General features: G+C 44.8%; 1 protein-coding gene across 6 annotated transcripts in view; it reads right to left on the bottom strand.

The window, feature by feature from the left end:
- The window catches only part of TRIO (trio Rho guanine nucleotide exchange factor), a 374,102-nt gene that overhangs the window by 179,459 nt on the left and 170,237 nt on the right, over nucleotides 1–24,406 (bottom strand). For all 6 annotated transcript variants that reach the window (XM_029218706.1, XM_029218711.1, XM_029218708.1 and 3 more), the window contains 2 exons: nucleotides 15,290–15,421; nucleotides 4,042–4,272 (listed from right to left, as the gene is read on the bottom strand). In XM_029218706.1, coding sequence (XP_029074539.1) covers nucleotides 4,042–4,272; nucleotides 15,290–15,421 — 363 coding nt within the window. The remainder of the gene's footprint in view (nucleotides 1–4,041; nucleotides 4,273–15,289; nucleotides 15,422–24,406) is intronic.

Raw genomic sequence — 24,406 nt, 5'->3', positions numbered from 1 at the left:
CTGCGGGTTTGAACTCCATGTGGTAAAATGGGAAAACACTAACCCCTCCGCCACAGGCTGGCCGAGAGCACTAAGAGAGGAAGGAAACATGCACGGCGCTCAGGCTCGCCATGTCCCCTCAATGTGTCCCAAAGCTCACAGAAACAACTCCCAAGCCTTCATCGCGGAGGTCGTCCTCCCAGACCTGCACCAGTTCAGGCTCCACGCTCCCAGCTGTCCACTCCGGGCCCCTGCTGCTCCGGACAGGCCCCGCCCTTTGTGTCTCCACCATCCCCGCAAGCCCTGGTGCACCATCCTCAACCTCCTGACTTTCCAGTCACCCGTCAAAGGCCAGCGGAAACCTGCATCTCTCAGGAAGGCTTCCCTGGCACCCTGGCAAGTGTGACTTGCACCCCTGTTACAGGAGTCTTCATCTTCCTCATAAGCTGCAGCCTTGATGTTTGGGGATACGGACAAGGCTCCCTGGACCCCCCAGATCTGCACGAGTCATTACAGCACAGACGTGTCCCCTTAGATGGCATGTGCAAGGCAGGCAGACAACACCGATGAGGGCGGCCAGTTTTATTCACTCCCTCATGTGGGCAGCACCTCAAGAGGCATGACTCAAACTCACGCCTGGGCAAAATCACACCTCACGACAACCAAAGACACACACGCCAACTCTGAGCATGTTACGGGCTAATTTATGAGACTATTAAACCATCCACTCTCACTAGGCTGTAATTCCTTGAGAAAAGGAAGGTTGAGCTAGTCAACATATTTACCTCTGTACCTCTCAGAATACCACACGTTCAATTTTAGATATTTTGAAAAAAAGGATGAAGTGTGGACGAGAAGAATCTCGAGTGGACTAGATTTTCTTGACCATTTTTTCAGAATATTAGCTAATGGCCCAACACCAACCTGGAAGGAGTTTTTCCAAGAGATAAGTCTGCGAGGGTGAAGGGCTATGGGGGAGCCAGAGGCTTTTTTAGGAGAAGGGCTCCTTGTCTGAGGGGCTCCTTTGGGGGGAGTCAGCCTGCTTCAGGAAAGCAGATTTCCGGGGCCCATTCACCTCACACAACATGTTGGAGCAGCTAAATCCCACCAGCCCAAGAGGCAGGCAGACTGCACCAGTGAGCAGGAGAACGGGTTTGATGGCATCCTGCTGTGGACTGCTTCCAAAACTGTCATCTCATTTGAACAAGTGCAGCAGTGATCAATTATGCTGTTAGAGAAAACTAAAGCATACCCTAAACTGGAAAACACCGCTTGGCAGTAGGACAAGTCTTCATTCACTAATTCAACCAAACGTCCACTGGGGGTTGCTCTAACAGTAAACAAAAGGCAATGGGAATAGGTATATTATTTGACCACCAAGAAATATGACAAATGGTATTAATTTTATTTTTAAGCTAATGACGACCAAGGTTAAGGCTGTCCAGTAGGCAGGACATGTGCTTGGGCAAGTCTTCAGCAAGTGTTCCTACCACCCGCGCCCCCCCAACCTTTGATTTGGACCCACGCTCAGTGCTCTGGGACGGTAGCTTCACACCCCCTACCCCACAGCGCCTGACTCCTGTCCAAAACACTGTCCATCCAGAAATTACGAAATTGCCTTTGCTTGTTATGGAAAAAAACCACTAACCACTAAGCCAAAGTTACGCGTTTTAAAAATGAAATCCCCCATGCCATCCCTTCCTCAAGGGTACACGCCATTAATGGTCTCACGTCTTTTCTTTCAAGTATTTTTCCACAGACAAGCATATACACTTCTTGGAGGGCTGTCTTCACAAGAATGTCATCATCCTTACCTCTTTTGTGGTAAGCTGCTTTTCTTTTTCCTCAGTATTTACAGATGCCTTTTCACGACCCAAAGCAACCGAACAAAAACCACTTGTGGTATCTCTAATTGGCTTATTATGTTTCTGTGGAGTTTGATTGTTTTTGTCTTTACAAATTTATCTTCTGCTGACAACATCTTTCTAAAGCACTATTTTCTTTTCCTCACTTATCCTCAGCTTACCTTTCCTCCTTTATGCTCAAGATGGCAAAATTTTTCCCTGTGTGTGATTAATTTCTTGAGTTTCAGAAACACATTTTCAGTCTGACATCCTAAGGACCCCTCCTAAGCAAAGTGTTTGCTTTGCTTAATCTTATCAACTTTCGCTCTTGGCTTCACAGGCTGACAGAGCAATTTCCCGTTTGCATAATGAGTCCAAACTATTCCGGATCATTTAGTCGACAAAATGTTTCCCTTAAACAGCAATTATCATTTCTTCAGAATGCTAATAGTGCCATGGACTGCAAGACACTCTCTCCTGCCGACATCCAACCCTGTTCTGGCTCTTGAGAAAAAAAAATTAACAGCTTAAAGAACTGGCCTCGTAATTATCAAAATTACCTTTCTACCTGCAAAAATGAATGTTTGCTGTTTTCGAATTCAAGCACAGTAAGTACCTGGCACCAAGCTAGATGATTTTCTCAACAGCCTGTTCCCAAAGGCTTCCTCTTCTGACGTGAGCAGCCCAGTGGCTTATTCTTATATGACTGGGCGCCCCAAGGAGCCATGAGAGCTGGGGGGAGAAAAGGGGGTGCCCAGCTGCTGCTCCAGACGCAAGTCCAGAAAGTGTGCTGGCCCATGGACACGTAATGAACAGTTGATCCAAGGGATACGGAGGCAGGGGGGGAAATCCTTTAATAATTACATTTAAGCTATTAACATTCCACACTTTGACAGTTTTTGGACAATTAAGAAAAACTGATATTGGTGCTTTCAACCTCACAATTTCAGTTCTCACAGTAACTTCTACACCTTGACTCCTCCATCTTCTTTCCCTGGCAATTACCTTCTTCAACAAAAACAACACCGTAAAGACGCATGCACAGTATCAAAATGATTATTCCTATGGCGCTTCGTACGTGCAACCTTCAGAGAACTCAAAAACCATCAGTAAAATCAAAGCATACTACGCGAAAATTAAAAATTATACAGCAGTTCAAAGGATCTGGAACTCACCAGATTCCCATTGCTAGAAGCATGATGATCAGTGCATATGGAGGACCTACGTGTCGTCAGGACACCGCACGACTTCCACGCCTCCGTCCGTCGGCAGACAACCCCCTCAGCGGCAGGTGATACTCGGCAGAGCGCAGTCTGAGCCTCTACCTGTCTAAGCAATGCTCCCGGACTCTGGGACACCCAGGGAGGGGACACAGGCTCTGTTCCCGACCCATCACTGTGGCTTCACGCCAACTCCCCTGGATGCCACGGGTTTCCTTCCCTGGACCCCCAGAATTCCTCATCCAGACTGACGCCTCATCCACACCCTTGCTTTCTCCTCTGTTTTAGGGCAAAGACACAACTTTTATCTTATTTATTACTAAAGCTATATCATATTTCATAAGCTCCCACAGCGTTAATCCTCAAAACCCTGGTAGCAGGACAATCTTCCGTATTTCATAACAAGGAAATAAACAGTATCGGGACTGGGCTTACTCTTATTTTTGTAACAACAACAAAGATGTCAACTGCTTAGAAATGAATGACTGGAAAAGCCCGTTTTTCATTAACCAGACGACTGTTTATTAAGCCCCCCTGTGCCCCTCGGACTGCAATATCCACCAAGCGGGGAGAGAAGCATGACGAGCTTATCATTAAATAACTGAGGGCAGACAAATCTTCAACTGTACCAGCACCTCGGCATAAGCACCAGAGGCATTATTCTCACAAATAAACATAACTAAGGATGACCTGTTTCAAGAACAAAACACAGGGGCCCCGGGTTAGGTGCGGCATCGTCTCCTGTGTTCCAGGCCTATGAGCTCGTGGCAGACAGCAGCCTGAACACACGTTCTCGAAGCGCCGCTTTCACTCATGGCAAGAAAGGAGATGTGCACGCGTGTGTGTGGTGTGTGCGTGCGTGTCTGTGTGTGTCTCTCTCTCCCGTCTGGCCTAGCTTACTTTCATCAACACAGACAGGCCCCCTATGACGACACGCCCACCTACACTCTCGCTCGGCACAAGGCGCCCCCGCGAGGACAGGGGTCCACGAGACCCACCTGCTGAACGTCCTGCTGGAAAACGCACAGCTGCAGCCTCTGGTGGAGCCGGACCTTGCGGTGCTGCCAGATGTTCTCGAGCTGCCGCTGGTGATGCAGCACCTCATGGATGACGTCGAGAACGTGGTGCACGGCCTTGGAGTAGTTGGCGGAGGCCGTGAGGGAATCGGAGCTGCCGGGAGTCAGGGGCCGCTGGAGCTTGTCAAGGAGTGACTTCCCGTCCTGGCTCACCTGCCGGCAGGACAGACGAGCGATTATAAACCAGCAACTCTTCCGGACCCAAGGCTTTGCCCAGGCCATGCTGCAGAACCTGTCCTCCAGTGCATGTGCGCACACTTGCACAGACACGTGCTCACACACACACAGACATAAACCGCAGTTTCATTCAAAGGCATATTATATAAAGAACAAAATAAAATTGAAAACAAATCCATCAGTTATTCAATTACATCACAAAACCAAATACGGTAAAACACGGACTTAAAAGAACATTCATCATCACGAACACCGTATCAGATGCTAGTCTTAATAAATAAACACGGTATTTTGCCTTAAATGACATACGCGCTGACTTAAAATTTCATTGCTGCGATATCTGCAAATTAAAATTTAAAAGTAATACTTTTCTTGAGTTATGTTAGCGAGAATACAACAACCACGATGGAGCAAAATTTTAATGCTGAATCTGAAAGCTCACTTGAAAAGCAATCAATAACCTAGCACCAGGCAAAGAATATGTACCTTCACTTTCTGACACAGTTGGATAGCAATTTTACCTCACAAAATAAAAAAGAAAATTAAAAAGTGCCATTTTATTTGGTTCATGAACTTAGAAGAAGCAATTTTAATTAAAATGCCATCATTTCTTAAAGGAGATTTCAGTGCTGTATTACAGCAGTTAACTATCAAAGTACAATTAAATGAAAGCAATCAGACTAACCAGAAAAAGTAAGAAAAGGTGAGGGCAGAATATGGAAAGAAAAGCATTATGTATTTTTTACATTTAAACATATTGATTATGCCAGATGTGGGAGAAACTATAGGATCCGATTGGACAAAAAGAAGGACGTGATGCACATAATGTAGCTGGGCTGTGCGTGTGGTTCAGGGTGTTCCCTAAGCCAGACCTCATGACCAGGATCCTGCTCAGATCCTTCCAAATCTGAAAGCCTCCTTGGGTTTCTACGGAAAGGAGGAGCGAAACGGAGCCTTGGTTTTTTTTAAAATAAATTTATTAGTTTATTTATTTTTGGCTGTGTTGGGTCTTCGTTGCTGCGCGCGGGCTTTCTCTAGTTGCGGTGAGCGGGGGCTACTCTTCCTTGCGGTGCGCAGGCTTCTCATTGCGGTGGCTTCTACTGCCACAGAGCACGGGCTCTAGGCACATGGGCTTCAGTAGTTGTGGCACGCGGGCTCAGTAGTTGTGGCTTGAGGGCTCTAGAGCTCAGGCTCAGTAGTTGTGGCACACGGGCTTAGCTGCTCCGCGGCATGTGGGATCTTCCCAGACCAGGGCTCGAACCCATGTCCCCTGCATTGGCAGGCGGATTCTTTACCACTGTGCCCCCAGGGAAGTCCCGAAAGGGAGGCTTGTTAACAGACGCAGACAGGGTTCAGGGGCAAACCCTTAGGACAGAGGAGAGGGGGGCACTGGGTGAATGGGACAGGCCAAGGGAAGCCTTTAGCAACCAAAAACTGGTGGCAAATGAGAGGCCTGTGGATTTTTCTAATCTCTTCCTTTAATCCTCTTACAACTTTAAATCTTGCTAGAATGCAACACGTTTGTTTCCTAATGCCTGATTCGGAGACCTTTGTTCGAAATGCTGACTTCCTTAGGAAGGCTGGCTACCAGCCTTTGTAGATTAAAACTGATCTAGTACATCAAGTTAGAAAAACTGAAGCAGAAACCAACCAAGCTGACATAACCAAAGAGAACAGGGGGAAAAAAGGAACCAACTGAACCGCAGCAGTTGTGTCAGGCACCTGTACAAACAAAAACAGAGGAAATGCAAGTCTTCCAAAGCAGGGAGTTGCCCCCAAGAGTCACTGAAACTTGCCTGGGCACTTTTGATACAATGATTTGGGGGAGGGGAGGCACAGTGACTGACTTGGGGGAAGGGACTTATTGTGACAGATTCACAGAGGCAGGATATTACCTCAAAATCATCCTGCTTTTTGTAATAATGTGAGTTAGGCTCTATTTGACATATAAACATGGAGGTTTTTTTTTTTTTCTTTTTCTTTTTTTCACCTACTCCAATATACACTGATTTTTCCAGGAATGCAGTTAACCATGTTAATCAAAGGAAGGCAGTGCTTGGTCTGCTTTGAAACTTTACAAGAGTTGCTTACCGTTTTAAAATACCAGCACAATTAATACCATTCTCAGTATTTGAGTCACAAGTATTAATATAACACATGTCCAGTCTGCATTTGTAGTTGCCATATTCACAATGGTTTTATATGTATTGCAAGCACCTGAATATCTAATTGTTTTCTCCTCCATTTTGCATGTACTTAGGCATTTATAGACTGAAACACATTTTATCATAAATCACTTTTTGTCTCTCATTCATATGGCAGCATATAAGTAATTTATATATACAAATATAAATATTTTCTGAAAATAATTACCCATACATTTTATTTGAGCAGGTACCCTAAAATTTCAGTTAAACAATGGGGGTGCAGCATTTCTTAGGACTGAGGACCAATACTCCAAGTTACACATTTCGCATTTGTACAGAGCCTAGAAAGAATTCCTTATAAATATTTCCTCTGAGTTTCACTCCTTATAATATGCGTAAGTCAGGAAACATACACCAGAGCATACGACTTGGTGAACATGTGCCAGAAGGATATATACATCAGAAGGTGTGGCAGAAACTGAGAGCTGCTTCCCCAAAGTCCACTTGCCCCTCCTTGATAGCCAAACCCCACAGTCGGGAACAGCAAGACTCCAGCTATAAACCTGCATTTCCTAGACTCGCTTCCAAGTAGGAGTGGCTAACGTAACAGAGGTAAAAAATGCTGAATGGGGCTTCCAGGAAAGCTGCCTAGGAGGCTGAGTTACCCCCTTGCCTCTTTCTCCTCCCTGCTGCCAATAACTTGGTGAAGATGGCTGGAGCTTCAGCAGCTACTGATGACGTTGAGGCAACCTTAAGGATGGTAGCCCACCTGCTAAAAGAGGCAAAGCAAAAAGGCAAAAGGATTCAGAGATCCTCTTACTAACAGAGCTACCATACCAGCCCTGGGATGCAAGCCCTGGGACTTTCCCACTGGTAAAAAGTAAACCTCTATCTTAAGCCGTTGTTTTGGATCTTAAACCACAATACAAAATGACAGATGGGTTCCCGGCCCTTACCAAGTTTCCAAAGGCATCCATGTGACACTATTAATATTCTACTACTGAGAATAAATAAATAATCCGAGAGAGAATATTCCAACTAATCTTTCTTGGGTGTCTTTGCAACTGTCTGACAGAGCTCGAGAGCAGACATTATTACTGGGTTTAGACCTACATGCCTACTCATGGTGGAGGGGCGGGAGGCAGTGACTGAATACGTGAGCACACAATCACCTTAATATAAAGGAACACATGAAGCAGAGCTCTGCCTTCTGGGTACCCCTAAGCAGGGATTAAACTGTCTCTGTTGGTGCCCCTGCTGGCACTGTCGCTTGTGGGTAGAGAGTGTGCCAGCAGAAGCGGCTAGAAAAAAATCCCAGTCAAGAGGACACCTGTTGCACCAAAACTAGACCCCATGGAGCTCCAAACGTGTGTTCATGCGCAGCAATTCTCCAATAAAGCTTTCAGAAATAGTTCTACTCTATTTCAGTGTAGCATCCACAAGTCTGTCAATTTAAAAGGCATTATTTAAGCACATGAAGAATACCATGCATAAATTTTAGTAAGTTTTAGCAAAATACTTTTGTCTTTATAAGTACAGTAGTACTATATAGGGGAAAACATGCTAGAATTTTACAAAGAGGACTGTTCTATTGTATAAAAATAAGGACTTTTAAATGGTACAGAATAACCAGCAGAAAACTAATGAAATAAAAAACTGAAAATAGCAAATTATTCATATATAATTTAAGTACTAAAACAATGAATACATATAAGTTTATGGTATGTGATACAGTTCTGAATTTCTTAACTATAGAACCAGGTGAATTAATTTACTTAAGTTATATGTTTTGTCTAAAAACGTGTTTTTAGCTTTCAGGCAGTCAAACCCTGTCCCACAAGGAGACCACAGCTGTAAAAAAAGGAGATCAACCTTTACTATCAAAAAGCAGGACTTATCTGCTGTAATTTTTGAAAACATCAAATTGGGCCATTTTTTCACATTCTGCTTTTTGTTCCTCTTGCAATACAGCGCTCAGGGACTTGAAAGGCAGTGGAAGTAACATTTTACAAAGAGTAACATTTTATAAATATGTGAACTAATACACTCTAACACCTAAATGAGTTAAGAAAGATGCAAAAAAGGAAAAGAAGGGGTTGAAGTTTAAAATTTTACCATATCATAGCTACGTTCGTTCCTAATATTTAAGAGGAAACTTAACTGTTTAAAGTCAAGAACAGTGGTCTGGTTCTTGATTATTTACTTTTAATCAAAACTTCACATAAGATCTGTAACTTGGATTCCTGTGTACCACCCTACAAAACGTTCCGCCAAACCTCACAGAGGCTTGCCCGTTCTTATTTCCGGTACTTGGGTCTCTACATTTCCCACTAGATCAAATTAGAGCTCAGAGCCTCCAGCAGGAGTACTCTTCACTCACACACAGAATGCTGCTCTGATCTACAGAAAGAGACCAGTACCTGGAGATTATTGCTCAAGGTGGCAAAAACCACCACCCAAGGACCAAGTATGACCGGTGAAAGGTCAGTTATATCCAAATGTGGTGCTATATCAGATCTAACAGTGCTCCAACAGTATTCCCAAGATATGACCAATGTGGGCAAAATACATGAACCGCATAAAGGCACGGCTAGAAATGACTACACTCAGCGTGTCGTAAAGAAATTGTGGTCCTTCTTCAAATCTTTCATGCATTGACTCAAACCAGCATCCCCCCGCTTTGCTTCCTTCCCTGGGTGTGGCTCATCACAGCCTGCAGGGCACAGCCCTCCATGCTGAGAATGTTTCACGGCCCCACTACCCCCTCCAACTCTCACGAAGTTATTCTCAAGTCCAGGTTCTAGGAAAGCAGGAAGGAGTGACGAATGGTAGCACGTGAGCATCCAGCTTGCTGTGCAGTTGTGGTTGACACTCCTCAGCCAAAGAGATGAACACTTTGTCTTTGAGTCTGGAGCGTAAACCGGTCTGAAGATGGCTCCGCAAAGAAGCTGCTGCCACTAACACTGGCCAATGACCTTCTGAAAGGCTGCATGCTGGCTTCCCACACCCCAGGGAGGCCACCCAATATCCTTACCTTTAGAGGCTGGGACTCCCCGCTGAGATGGTTTTCTTCAGGCAAAGCTCTTAGGATGGAATTCTGAAAGCCTATTTCCATTTCTTTCAGCTATTAGATTTCTTACTCAGAACCAGATCAACCTAACCATGCTTGGCTCGCTGACACCTCTACCTGGGATCCTCAGAAAGGGAAAACCAAAACAGGACCCAGACAAGGAACTGGCTGGCACAGCCGAGCCAGTTAAGTCAGCTGTATGCAGAGAACATGCATGTTCTACAGATTCCACGTGGGCCGGACCTCTGTCGCTTCTATATTTCAAGCCCTTGCGAGGCCTGAAGTTTGGGGGTGCAGAGAGCTCAGACCCCCGGATGGTCTGTTGGCTCTGATGCTGTGCCCAACATTGACTACGGCACCTGCACGTCTACAGCGATGCTGCAATACTTAATGAGGCTTTGAAATAACCGCTCTATAGAAGTTGCTCTCTACCCAGGCAGGCGAGCTGTCACACATCACCGACAGGATTTTAGGATGTTTACTACCGAGGTGACTCATTTTTCTGTTTGCTTTTCTTTTAGGCTAATAACCCTCATCGCGCCATCACCCACTTGTACAGCTCCTTAAAAAAGGAGCTCTACCAGCTCTTCGGGCAGCCTATCAGTCACTTCTACAAGGTGCTGTTGAAGTAAGTTAAATTGAGAAATGTGTTAAACTGTTAAACTGACATTTTAATATTTGGTAAATTGAGAAACTGATGCAGAAACTAAACCCTGAAGTCACACCGGATCAGGGCGGGCCACGGTGGGCGTGGCGTTTCACCTCCTCTGCTCCAAGAATCCCCGCCTGTGACTGCTGTGGCGAAGACCACGGGCAGGTGGCTGGACGCTCGGTACACAGTCTCACGTCACAACTCAGATGGCGGGGGCTAGGGTTACAGATGGCACGGGCACACTGTACTGAGATAAAAACCACTTCTATGAATTTAGCTTGCTGAGAAAGTAGTTGGTAAGTCTGCTTAAGATAAAATGTTGCAAATGACTACTCTCTGTGCTGTTTCTACACCTACAGCTGATCCCAGATGTTCGTATTGCTTCACTCTCCTGCGATCAACTACATCAGACAGCATTAGCCCCAAACCTGGCAAACTGAAGCAAGCACATGTTGACGAGGCACGGGCATGCTCCTGTTGCTACAACACAAACAGGAACATGCGACAGGTCTAATTAAAGCACAGAAAAGCAGGTGTTTGTGTCCTGGGGGGAAAACAAGTGCTGGGAAAGTTTCCACTGCAAACTTTTGTCATTGGAGACTAGAAGCTGTAGGTAACTATTTAAAGAAAAAAATTGCGGAAGAAAGGAAGGAGGAGGGAAGGAGGGAGAGAGAGAGGGAGGAGGGAAGGAAAGGAAAGGAAAAGTAGGTGAAAGAAAAAGGAAGCACAAGCCCTGCTTACCAATATTCCTCCTCCTAAGTGATCTGTGCCCATGGCAGGGGCGCAATAAATTTCTGTGGGATGAGTGCCTCCTGGGCAGGCTGGCAGCTCTTGAGAGCCAGGCAGGGAATATCTCTCAGTGTGTGGGCTGTAAAGCATCTGCATCAGAGTCCCTGGACCACTTGGGAAACCCACTAAAGATGGCGATTCACTATCTCTGGGGGTGGAGTACGAGAAGCCGCACTTATAACCAGCATGCTCAGGTTAGAAAACCACTGAGTTAGGAAAAGAAAAAATCACTGAAAAGACAAGAGTGATCCTTGCTTTCCCATCCCCCTTCCCCCTCCCCTCCTAGCATGGAGGAACCAGTGCCCAGGGTCTGCAGCAGTGAGGGGTGGAGGTCCCACGGTGACCCCGTGCTGGGCTTCCTAAGGGCACGGGCACTGGGGGTGATCAGAGGCCAGGGGAACGGGGGAGACTGGGAAGACAGAGCAAATGCACTTACCGCACAAATAACTTAATATACCGAGGATAAAAGGAATCAGGTTTCTCGCCATCTGAAAGGGGATTTATAAACAGAAAGGGAAAGGCTGGTACTGGATTAGAGACGGAAGTGTCAGTAGGAACATGTGTGGTTTTAAAACAGAGACAGACACAGACATAGCAATAGCTGTAGATGTATGTGCATGGATGCATGGATGCATGGATGGATGGATGGATGGATGGATGGATGGATGGATGGATGGATGGATGGGTGGGTGGGTGGGTGGATGGGTATCTACATTCACATGCTTCCTGACTCTGCTCAGACGGCCTAGAAGCACTGACACCCCACAAGCAAGTGAGCACTTCTGAGCAGCCAGACTTTGTTTCTAAATACCATGCAACACTACAGGGAACCAGAACCTCTTGGCGAGATGCCTGATCTCAGGGATGAGGCAGGAAAAGAACAAGATGAGCCTGGGAACATCCTGTTATGCTAGGTAGTAACGCTCAAATAACCATAAGGACAGATCAGAAAAACACAGAAACATGAGGCCTAAGTTGTCCCACTGTCCAAACACGGACAATTCAGGCGTCTAAACAGAGTACTGGATTTTAACCCATGGAATATAATAAGATTTCACAGATTCATACTGAAATAATAAATAAATTAAAAAATGGGGAAGAAAGGAAATAAAGTCCTTCCTACAGCAGAAGGTCACCTAACGAATACAGAAGGAACGATGGAAATAGGTCCCCAGCGTCTGACGGCGTCACAGTGGCACTGTCGTGGGCAGGAGTCAGCAGGGACGCTAAGGCCGTGAGAAGTCTGAGGAAGCACAGACATCGTGTTACATCACTGCCTCTCTCCACAACATGTTCATCCAAGACGAATTTTTACATGGTGATTTTACTTTGGAGAAACCTTATAGACGCCGCCCACCTCACCAGGTGGTCAAGGTTAACACCGGCAGTCGAGGGAGGGGTCAGCATCCTGTGCCCCTGCTGTGACACTCAGCCCAGTCAGCTCCCCAAGAAAACTGTATGGGTGGGAGGCTGAGGGTCATCCTACAGAAGGAAAGGCCTGAACTCTAAGACTGTCAAAGACACAGGCAGAGAAAGACTAAAGAATGTTCCAATGTGAAGGAGGCCAGTGAGACGCATCCACGAACGTACCGCATGCTGCTGGGCCGGAAAAGTGAAAGAGACGTAGCCGGGACAGGGGCAAATACGGATGGCCCGTGGGCAGGATGGTCGTGTTGTGTCACTGTCGATGTGAGGGCTGGAGAGAGGCGGGGGGAGAGGACAGCGCAAACCACTGGGCAATCCGGTCGAGGCGATGCGGGAGCTCCCTGTTCTAACACTTTTCTGCAGCCTGAAACTACCTCCAAATTTAAATAACTTACAAGGAAAAAAACATTTCTCTTCTACTGAATTTCTCTTCAGTTCATTCTCTTCCACTGAAAGTCTTTTCTGTTCATCTAGTTCCAACCACCATCTCCTTGAGTTTACAACTCAGTTGCAAACATGTTCGTAGGCTAAAAATTGCGGTTTAAGCCTGGGAAGCTGTCTACTTGCCATCAAATCATTTTAAATTATTAGTATGAATTTAAAATCTAATGAAACCACACCAGAGGTAAACCTAAGTTCCCATGTTAAGATGCCCCATTTTTATAGAATGCAGTGGAAACGGTGAGAGAATTCTGTTCTTTGCTAAAAGTGCCAAGGGGCAGTGGGCAGGCTGACCGGCCACCAGGCCAGAGGATGACACTGGTCAGGTCAGGTTGAGTCCAAGGCGAGTCTTGTAGGTGAAGACTGTAGGCCAGTCCTGCCAATCACCTTGTGTGTGAGCTGTTCAATCCCATAGCAATCTGGAACCTACCAATGCAACTGAAAAGATGCTCCCAAGAAAATCATTAATAAGATGGGTGAAGGCCTAGTTATACCAGGGATAACAGGGTCATTCATCCACTTTCTATATTACAGGTCAAAATTAGATGATGCATGGAGATGGTACACTAGGTACACTTAATGCTCTTTGGAACTCACACATTCCTCATGAATCAGTATGATTAAAAAAATACAGATCCGTTCAACCTTCACTTTTCCTATTAAAAAAGTTATCACTTATTTATACAGTTTCTAATAAACTAGATAACCAAATTAGCTTATAAACACCTGACGCAAAATTAAGAAACATAATACAGAGTTGACTATTTTTTAATTGCATGACAACATAAAATAGTGTTAAAGAGGGATCATGTTAAGTAAAGAGGTGTCCAGAGAAACAAACACGTAGATATCAACTTTCACGGGCAGGAAGGAGACTGGACCACACTGTGAAGCAAATATTGTAGCGCAACACACGTTCATTTAATTCACCCGCGGACACGGTGGGGTCAGGAGACCTGGGCCCAAGGACACGAGAATGACAGCTGTTTGGTGAAGCAGGACGTGTCAGACTGAAAATCAAATGGCCGAACAACTTTGACAGGTGTGGATGTGGCTCAAATCAAGGATCTGGATGTAAATATACTCATACCTTGGTAACAAGGGGGAATGGTTCTAGGACCCCCCACGGATACCCAAATCAGAGGATGCTCAAGTCTCTTTTCTACAACCGCGTAGAACAGGTGACCCCGCACATCCAGAACACAGACCTGCAGCTACAGAGGGCTGACTGTACTTCCTAAACATCTACTCCATGCTCAGCCCTCTGCCAGGTGGTTTGAAACATTTTCTTACTGGACTCTCACAGTAATCTTTCCCATGAGCACATAGTATTACAGATGCTCACTACAGATGCTGAAAGCAAGCACACACAGAACTCCTACCCACTCCCCACTCACCTCCAGGAACTTAACCAGTATCATAAAGGCAGACTGGTCGGAAGGGCCAGACGACCACGACGTGGACAAGAGTGTCCTGCCCGGACCTACGTGTATTTGTCGTTGTCACCGCATCTACCACAGTGGTGGCTGAGAACACACAGGCAGCCTGCCTGGGTTCAGTCCCCGCTCTACCTCCTACAAGCCGTTAACCAGGCACAGGTCACCTGACCTCTGCACCGCGCTTTCCTCATTTGTAACAGCGGGTTAGTATGAGTCCCTGCCCCAGAGCTGCAGGCATTAAACAAGTGATTACATAACGTCCTTACAACAAAGCCTGGCACAGAAGGTGGCAGAAAATAAAGCAGGGATATGTTAAATAATTAATTTAAACTAAGAAAGAAAAACACTCCACTTAGATTCCTAGAACAGCAAGTGGCTTTACACACTTGAAAAAGCTGTGTATGCTTTTTTTTTTTTTTGCGGTACGCGGGCCTCTCACTGTTGCGGCTTCTCCCGTCACGGAGCACAGGCTCCAGACGCGCAGGCTCAGCGGCCACGGCTCACGGGCCCAGCCGCTCCGTGGCATGTGGGATCTTCCCGGACCGGGGCACCAACCTGTGTCCCCTGCATCGGCAGGCGGACTCTCAGCCACTGCGCCACCAGGGAAGCCCCTGTGTATGCTTTGAAATCCAGAACATGAGGTACATCAGGTTTCCCTCTTTTCTAGAAAGTTTCCTTCAGGAATAGTAGATTGAGCTTGACTGTACTGAATAGCGCACAAAATGCTATTTCCTAAATACATGTAGCCAAGAAGATGACAATTTCATTTATTTTAGCAGATGACAACCTAAGCACTCTAAAGAAAATCCACAAGCGTCACAGGGCCATGAAGAGTTTGCTCTCTGCTCCGTCCTGTTTTACTCACTAGCCCTCGCCCCCAACTCCAGTTCAAAAGTTACAATGAAACTTCAGTTCAACTCGAAACTTGTAAGTTTCTTCTAGACGAGCCAAAAATTTGATTTTTTCAACTTTCAGTGCCATGACACAAAAATAGTGTTGCTTTACAGCTGAAGTAGATCTGACCACTCACCTCAGAGTAAGCAAGGGTGATGTGCTCATATATTCCCTGGTGATGATGAATGGCATCCTCCAGGTCCTGCAGCTCGGAGGGAAGGTCCACCTCACCACAGGCTTTGCACCACGAGTCCACGTTGCTCATATACTGGGATGGTATTAAAAAAAAAGGATCATGTCTACCAATAGCAAACGATATTGAGAAGTAGCTACTTTTTAACGTGGTTTTGAAATAAGCGTGGTTGAGAGAGTGTCTAAGAACAGAGCACGGTTGAGCCTCCATCTCAAATGGCACTGACATGAGTTCTCAAACCAGATTCCTGGACTCTGCGCCCCCCTCCCCCTCGCCCAGCTTAGGTTCTGGCAGAACTGGGGCTGGGCCCAGGAAGCTGCATTTGAAATCACAGCCTCGGGTGGCTCTGCGGTCACCCCTGGGAGCATCTCTGCCCTGCATTAGCGGTTTGGGGCATCCTGGTTCGTTCTCCCGTTGCGCATTTGAATCTGTGTTTCCAACTGCCCTGCGCTGCTAGCCATGGAAAGCAGAGATGCCTCGTCCACTTCCTCCCCTCAGCCTCTTGCTACTCCTGGAGCTGTAGTCCAGCCCTCCTGCTTTCCTCGCACATTAAAACGGCAATGGAAGATTCCTGAAATCATCTACCTATCATTAGGAAGAGCAGGGCGTCCATTTGTCTATCTTTCCAAAAGCAAATACACCCAGGAATCAAGGGAGACCAAGCGAACGGGGCCGAAACTCCTCAGCTGTGCCCACCGAACGGAAGGGAGGCTGCGGAATCACTGGGCTCTTCCCACTTGGCACGTAAACGAGGAGAGTGTGGGCTGCAGCCTGCCGTCCTGGGTCGCTGCTGCTACCTACCCTGTCTTCTTCACTGCCACCAGCACATCCCAGGACTCATCAATAGCTGAGAAATCACTGCCAAATTTCCTAGGGGGATCCTATCAGCATCCATCGCGGGTAAGCGTCACAGGCAAGCAACAGAAGGCCCAAGTGAAGACGCTACTTCAATTAAGCCAAATAGACATCAACATATTTCCCCGGGTTTCACCTCCTTTACTCTCGTTCCTCGCCGTCTTTCTACTTATCAAGGAATGCAGAGGGTGACTATTTAAAACAGGGTAACTGACCTGCCAGGTAAGAAACATGCTATAATTCTCTTAAAATATATGTGAGAATAACCTCCCAGGTACTTATGACATTTTGGGGAACTTAAAATAGACAAGTCACCTGAATAATAATTGTTTATAAAAATCCCTTTATTATTAATGTATTGGCTCAAAAAAACACCTGTATGCAAATCCTAGGGCTCGAAACTAATGCCCAGGGCATTAAGTGTCATCTGATAGCATGTGGCTTCTGATGGCTTCAAACATGACTAAACGGATGCAGGCCCAGGGGAAGGTCCTCAGTACCCTCCTCTACAGCTCCTCCTAACATCACCATGGCAATGGAAGTGGTAATAAAATTCTTTATGCCTCTCCCCCTCTGCATGAATACACTTATGAGTACTTAGGCATATTTCTACTAAGTATTTCTTGGATGGCGTGTTCTACAATTAGGTCAACTTGATGATTATAAGCATTCTTGATCTCTATTTCACTCCATCTTCTTCCATTACTGCATGTGACGCCGACTCTAAAATTACTGTAAACCTTTTTCAAATACGAAATTGACTGAGGTTAACCATCAGCATTCATCAGTCACTAGGTCAAGTCAGCAATTAACTGCTCCTGCACTGGCCCCTACGAAACACCCAAAACAACGCAGAGGTGAGCATATTCCTAAGGAGAGGATAAAACGCTCCTGATGTATCAAGGTGAAAACAAGTTCTGGTTACACGACACTTCACGATAAGCAGAAGTGTCAGACTAATATATTACTGTACCAAGAAGACCGCTAAAATACATTCAACCCCAGTTTTTGAAGCTATCGGTAAAGAGAAACATTTGAGCAGTTTTATGTATGCCTGTAGTTACTTAACTTCCTTATAATTTCTTAAAGTATCCGGAGAAGTGTTGACTGTATTTACCTGCAGAAACATAGCCCAGTTCTAAAAACATAGGGCAGAATAGCTTGTAACACAGAAATCTTGTGGAACAAGGACTCTGCACATCTAAATTCACTCAATTAAAATACCCCAATGACAGAAATAAACCTGGCCATGGTTTTTACAGGGACTTTTGCACAAGCACAATTTCTGTCTTTTATTTCTGAGATGGCAACCTTAGACTCTAAAGGGCAAGCTCCAGTCCCTGAATGCTTTCTGGAAGGCTCAACACCCGAAAGAGATCAGAGTCAGAGCAGCGATCCCTATCTGGAGAGCCAAGGAAGACGATGTTAAACAGGCATTCCACAAAGAAAAAGCATCCCAGAATCAAGTTTGGTGTCAAAGTTCAACAGGTACCTATAGAATAGAACCTCCTACAGCCTATTAATATAATGTGCCCTGTGAATATGGGAGGGGGAGGGACACTGGTGTGTTTGCTTAGAAACCTCTCTGACCACTTTACTACACACCCCCTACACACACGTGCACACACCTCTCTTACCATCCTGACAAATATGTTTTGGGCTTGGAACACCAGGGGAATGTCCAGCACAGAGCCTGACACTTCGTGAAGGACAACAGAAAGTGGCTGCTATACTCTAGCCAGATGAGAGCACCAGTGGACTCTCTGATGCTTTAAATGTTCAAATGTGGACCAAAATGAGTCTGGCCAGCCTCGGGGTAGAGGCAGGAGAGTGCAAGGGAATTCAATGCTTCTCTGGATTCAAACCAGGAACCGGCTTCAGAGCTGGGGATTCTGCTGCTCAGCAGAATGGTCACTTCAGTGCTGCTGAGTAGAAGATGACCGGTTTGCAAAAGCGAGGCAGGCAGGCAAGGGAAGAGTGATTAATACAAAAGCTTTAAAAGGAGAGCCTGAATAATTAAGTAGCAAACTTATTTTCAGAAGCATTTATTGCACTGCTCTCCATCTGCTGAGAGCAGGGGCTTCCAATGTGCTGGGATCACCCAGCCCAGTGAATTTCACGCCCGCCAGGAGCTCCTGATGGAGCATCAGCTGAGCACAGGTGGTTACACCGATTCAGGAGACAAAGGGACAGAAACTTCCTAGAAGGTAAATGTTTAAAATACTTATTTAGGGGGGTTTTCTCCTCTTTGGAAAAATTAAGACTGGTTGAATTTTATACATATAATACATATATGAATTCAAACTTCGGAGTTTCCTTTCTTATTTCTAATTTCCTCATTTTCTGCTTTCATTTCTAGGAGATATTACCCTACTTTTTCTTTTTCTTTCATCATTTCTACTCCCTGAGTATTAATAAACACACTCACTCTCCTGGTTCCTTTAAGGGAGATGGGCTCCCTTCTCGGCCCAGCAAAGTCACAGGAGGGATCATGCATTTCCTACTTGTAAATCCAGGTCTGATGGCTCCAACAGAGTAACCTGGAGAAGACAGGTTCAATCTGAACCAAAATATGCCAATGATCACTCTAAGTACCTTCCACCTGTTTTCATTAGTATCGTTTTCTTTCATATATACAGATATATATTCTAATCCCTTTCTATTACATGAGAATCTTGTTTTTGTTTTACTACAAGCCAAGAATTAGACTTATGCTTTTAATAAAGTGAAATGACATTAAAATGGGAACAATTACATGTGTATTATTTGCCTTAAAAAACTCAAAAGGGAATACTGATGCAGTATTTGTAATATCTTCCTCTAAATTTCAGCCCAGACATACGATAAAATTATCCAGATGATAACTATGATACATTCAAAGTAAATGTTACTTCTAAAATTTTTTATTGAACGTGAAATTTTATAAGAAAATAAATCTAAGTGCTTTGTTTGTGAAACAGTGTGCTGTCATGTCAGGAGCAAAAGACTCTCCTAGACCTTGAAGAAAGTCCCAGCTTGGGTAAATTACTCCCCAAACAGAATACAAGGACATTAACACCATCAGTCCCATGTCCTTCACTGGGCTGATTTAAGGATGAAGTGAGATTTTGTATTTAAAGGGCTTTGTAAATTTCAAAAAGCCATACAAGTCCTGGTTACTTTGTTTTTGGCTATGATCTGATTATAGAGGCCCTTACAGTCATGGATAAAACGAGGTGATCAGGTTTATGGTTCACTCTGAAGGTAAACCATTAGCAACACTAACAGCATTTCTGCAGTGATGGAAACGCCCACCTGTGCTGCTGAGGCCACCAGCCACCAGCCACAAGCTGCTACTGAGCATCTCAAATGTGGGTACTGTGACTAACGAGGTGAAATTTAATTCTTTTTTTAATAAATTTATTTATTTATGTATTTATTTTTGGCTGTGTTGGGTCTTCGTTGTGGTGCGTGGGCTTCTCGTTGCGGTGGCTTCTCTTTGTGACGGACCACGGGCTCTAGGCACGTGGGCTTCAGTAGTTGTGGGACGTGGGCTCAGCAGTTGTGGCTCACAGGCTCAGTAGTTGCGGCGCACGGGTTTAGTTGCTCCGTGGCATGTGGGATCTTCCTGGACCAGGGCTTGAACCCGTGTCCCCTGCATTGGCAGGCGGATTCTTAACCACTGCACCACCAAGGAAGTCCCTAATTCCATTTTTAAATTATTTTATTAATAAATTTATTTAACATTAAGTAATTTCAATAGCCGCATGTGGTGACTGGCTAACATACTGGACAGTGCAGCTCTAATAATTTTTTTAAATAGTGAAAATTGGAGATTTTCAGGTGCAGTAAAATCAAATCACTTTAATTCTTTGATTTATAAAAAGGTAATTCTAACGAGTTTGCTATGAAGCTTCTTAATATAAAGGGATATAACACATGACCAAACAAAGTGGAGGCTGGAGCCGTAGACACTGTCTACTGGTGAAATCAGTAACCTTGTGGTCGTGTCTCCATTTCTGCAAGCTGACATTCTGATCCTGTGCACACCCTCACCGTGGACGAGGTTGGGAGAGAATGAATGGCCAAGACATCTCTGGAAGCGTAGTCTATGAAACGTCATTCTCATCTAGTTCTAACCCCAAGATTTATGTTTATAAAACCATAAACGAACACGAGTAAGATGTGAAGAGATTATAACTGCTGAAACTGCTGTCCTCTCACTCAAAGCAAATATCTGGAAAAGAAGAAAAAGGAGAAAACATCTCCAAAGGATAAAGAAATTGTAAGGGAATGACTGGATTCTAAAAGGACTGAGCTAATACAAGACTGGGTTTCAGTCTTTATAAGGGCCCTGAACCAAGATGGCGGAGTAGAAGGACGTGCTCTCACTCCCTCTTGCGAGAGCACCAGAATCACGACTAGCTGCTGGACAATCATCGACAGGAAGACACTGGAACTCACCAAACAAGATACCCCACATCCAAAGACAAAGGAGAAGCCACAGCGAGACGGTAGGAGGGGCGCAACACAGTAAAATCAAATCCCATAACTGCTGCATGGGTGACTCACAGACTGGAGAACACTTATACCACAGACGTCCACCCACTGGAGTGAAGGTTCTGAGCCCACGTCAGGCTTCCCAGCCTGGGGGTCCGGCAACGGGGGGAGGAATTCCTAGAGAATCAGACTTTGAAGGCTAGTGGGATTTGATTGCAGGACTTCGACAGGACTGGGGGAAACAGAGACTCCACTCTTGGAGAGCACACACAAAGTAGTGTGCGCATCGGGACCCAGGGGAAGGAGCAGTGACCCCAGGGGAGACTGAACCAGACCTACCTGCTAGTGTTGGAGGGTCTCCTACAGGGGCAGGGGGAGGCTGTAGCCAAGGACACTGGCAGGGACAAGGACACTTGCAGCAGAAGTTCTGGGAAGTACTCCTTGGCGTGAGCCCTCCCAGAGTCCATCATTAGCCCCACCAAAGAGCGCAGGTAGTCTCCAGTGTTGGGTTACCTCAGGCCAAACAACCAAGAGGGAGGGAACCCAGCCCCACCCATCAGCAGTCAAGCGGATTAAAGTTTTACTGAGCTCTGCTCACCAGAGCAACATCCAGCTCTACCCACCACCAGTCCCTCCCATCAGGAAACTTGCACAAGCCTCTTAGATAGCCTCATCCAGCAGAAGGCAGACAGCAGAAGCAAGAACTACAGTCCTGCAGCCTGTGGAACGAAAACCACATTTACAGAAAGACAGACAAGATGAAAAGGCAGAGGGCTATGTACCAGATGAAGGAACAAGATAAAACCCCAGAAAAACAACTAAATGAAGTGGAGATACACAACCTTCCAGAAGAAGAATTCAGAATAATGATAGTGAATATGATCTAGGACCTCAGAAAAAGATTGGAGGCAAAGATCGAGAAGATGCAAGAAATGTTTAACAAAGACCTAGAAGAATTAAAGAACAAACAGGGCTTCCCTGGTGGCGCAGTGGTTGAGAGTCCGCCTGCTGATGCATGGGACACGGGTTCATGCCCCGGTCCGGGAAGATCCCACATGCCGCGGAGCGGCTGGACCCGTGAGCCATGGCCGCTGAGCCTGCGCGTCCGGAGCCTGTGCTCTGCAACGGGAGAGGCCACAACAGATAGAGGCCCGTGTACTGCAAAAAAAAAAAAAAAAAAAGAAAGAAAGAAAATCCTCCAACAAACAGAAGTCCAGGACCAGATGGCTTCACAGGTGAATTCTATCAAACATTTAGAAAAGAGCTAATACCCATCCTTCTCAAACTCTTCCAAAAAATTGCAGAGGGAGGAACACACCCAAACTCATTCTAAGAGGCCACCATCACCCCGATACCAAAACCAGACAAGGATACTACAAAAAAAGAAAATTACAGACCAATATCACTGATGAATATAGATGCAAAAATCCTCAACAAAATACTAGCAAACCGAATCCAACAATACATTAAAAGGATCATACACCATGATCAAGTGGAATTTATCCCAGGGATGCAAGGATTCTTCAATATACGAAAATCAATCAATGTGATACACCATATTAACATATTGAAGAATAAAGGCCATATGATCATCTCAATAGATGCAGAAAAAGCTTTTGACAAAATTCAACATCCATTTAGGATAAAAACTCTCCAGAAAGTGGGCACAGAGGGAACCTACCTCAACATAATAAAGGCTATATATGACAAACCCACAGCAAACATCATTCTCAATGGTGAAAAACTGCAAGCATTTCCTCTAAGATCAGGAACAAGACAAGGATGTCCACTCTCACCACTATTATTCAACATAGTTTTGGAAGTCCTAGCTACGGCAATCAGAGAAGAAGAAGAAATAAAAGGAATCCAAATTGGAAAAGAAGAAATAAAACTGTCACTGTTTGCAGATGACATGATACTGTACATAGAGAATCCTAATGATGCCACCAGAAAACTACTAGAGCTAATCAATGAATTTGGTAAAGTTGCAGGATACAAAATTAATGCACAGAAATCTCTTGCATGCCTATACAGTAATGATGAAAAATCTGAAAGAGAAATTAAGGACACTCCCATTTGCCATTGCAACAAAAAGAATAAAATACCTAGGAATAAACCTACCTAGGGAGTCAAAAGACCTGTGTGCAGAAAACTGTAAGACACTGATGAAGGAAATTAAAGATGATACCAACAGATGGAGAGATATACCATGTTCTTGGACTGGAAGAATCAATATTGTGAAAATGACTCTACTACCCAAAGCAATCTACAGATTCAATGCAATCCCTATCAAATTACCAATGGTATTTTTTACGGAACTAGAACAAAAAATCTTATAATTTGTATGGAGACAAAAAAGACCCAGCATAGCCAAAGCAGTCTTGAGGGAAACAAAACAGAGCTGGAGGAATCAGACTCCCTGAGTTCAGACTGTACTACAAAGGTAGAGTAATCAAGACAATACGGTACTGGCACAAACACAGATCGATGGAACAAGATAGAAAGCCCAGAGATAGACCCACTCACCTATGGTCAACTAATCTATGACAAAGGAGGCAAAGATATACAATGGAGAAAAAGACAGTCTCTTCAATAAGTGGTGCTGGGAAAACTGGACAGCTACATGTAAAAGAATAAAATTAGAACACTCCCTAACACCATACACAGAAATAAACTCAAAATGGATTAGAGACCTAAATGTAAGTCCAGACACTATAAAACTCTTAGAGGAAAACATAGGCAGAACACTCTGTGACATAAATCACAGCAAGATGTTTTATGATCCACCTCCTAGAGTAATGGAAATAAAACCAAAAATAAACAAATGGGACCTAATGAAACTTCAAAGCTTTTGCACAGCAAAGGAAACCATAAACAAGACGAAAAGACAACCCTCAGAATGGGAGAAAATATTTGCAAATGAATCAACTGACAAAGGATTAATCTCCAAAATTTACAAACAGCTCATGCAGCTCAATATTAAAAAAAAACAAACAACCCAATCCAAAAATGGGCAGAAGACCTAAACAGACATTTCTCCAAAGAAGACATACAGATGGCCAAGAGGCACATGAAAAGCTGCTCAACATCACTAATCAGTAGAGAAATGCAAATCAGAACTACAATGAGGTGTCACCTCACACCAGGTAGAATGGGCATCATCAGAAAATGTACAAACAACAAACGCTGGAGAGGGTGTGGAGGAAAGGGAAACTTCCAAAACTGCTGGTGAGAATGTAAATTGATACAGCCACTATGGAGAACTGTATGGAGGTTCCTTAAAAAACTAAAAATATAATTACCATATGACCCAGCAATCCCACTGCTGGGTATATACCCAGAGAAAACCGTAATTCAAAAAGACACATGCACCCCAAGGTTCACTGCAGCACTATTTACAATAGCCAGGTCATGGAAGCAACCTAAATGCCCATCGACAGACGAATGGATAAAGAAGATGTGGTACATATATACTATGGAATATTACTCAGCCATAAAAAGAACGAAATTGGGTCATTTGTTGAGATGTGGATGGATCTAGAGACTGTCCTACACAGTGAAGGAAGTCAGAAAGAGAAAAACAAATATTGTATCTTAACGCATATATGTGGAATCTAGAAAAATGGTACAGATGAACCGGTTTGCAGGGCAGAAACTGAGACAAAGGTGTAGAGAACAAACGTATGGACACCAAGGGGGGAAAGTGGCGGGGGGTGGGGGTGGGGG

The sequence above is a fragment of the Monodon monoceros genome, unplaced genomic scaffold (assembly GCF_005190385.1).
Source record: "Monodon monoceros isolate NGI ecotype Baffin Bay Population unplaced genomic scaffold, NGI_Narwhal_1 Super_Scaffold_12, whole genome shotgun sequence".
Taxonomy (NCBI): domain Eukaryota; kingdom Metazoa; phylum Chordata; class Mammalia; order Artiodactyla; family Monodontidae; genus Monodon; species Monodon monoceros.
Note: the sequence above shows the minus strand (reverse complement) of the source record. Positions and strands in the feature narration are given on the sequence as shown.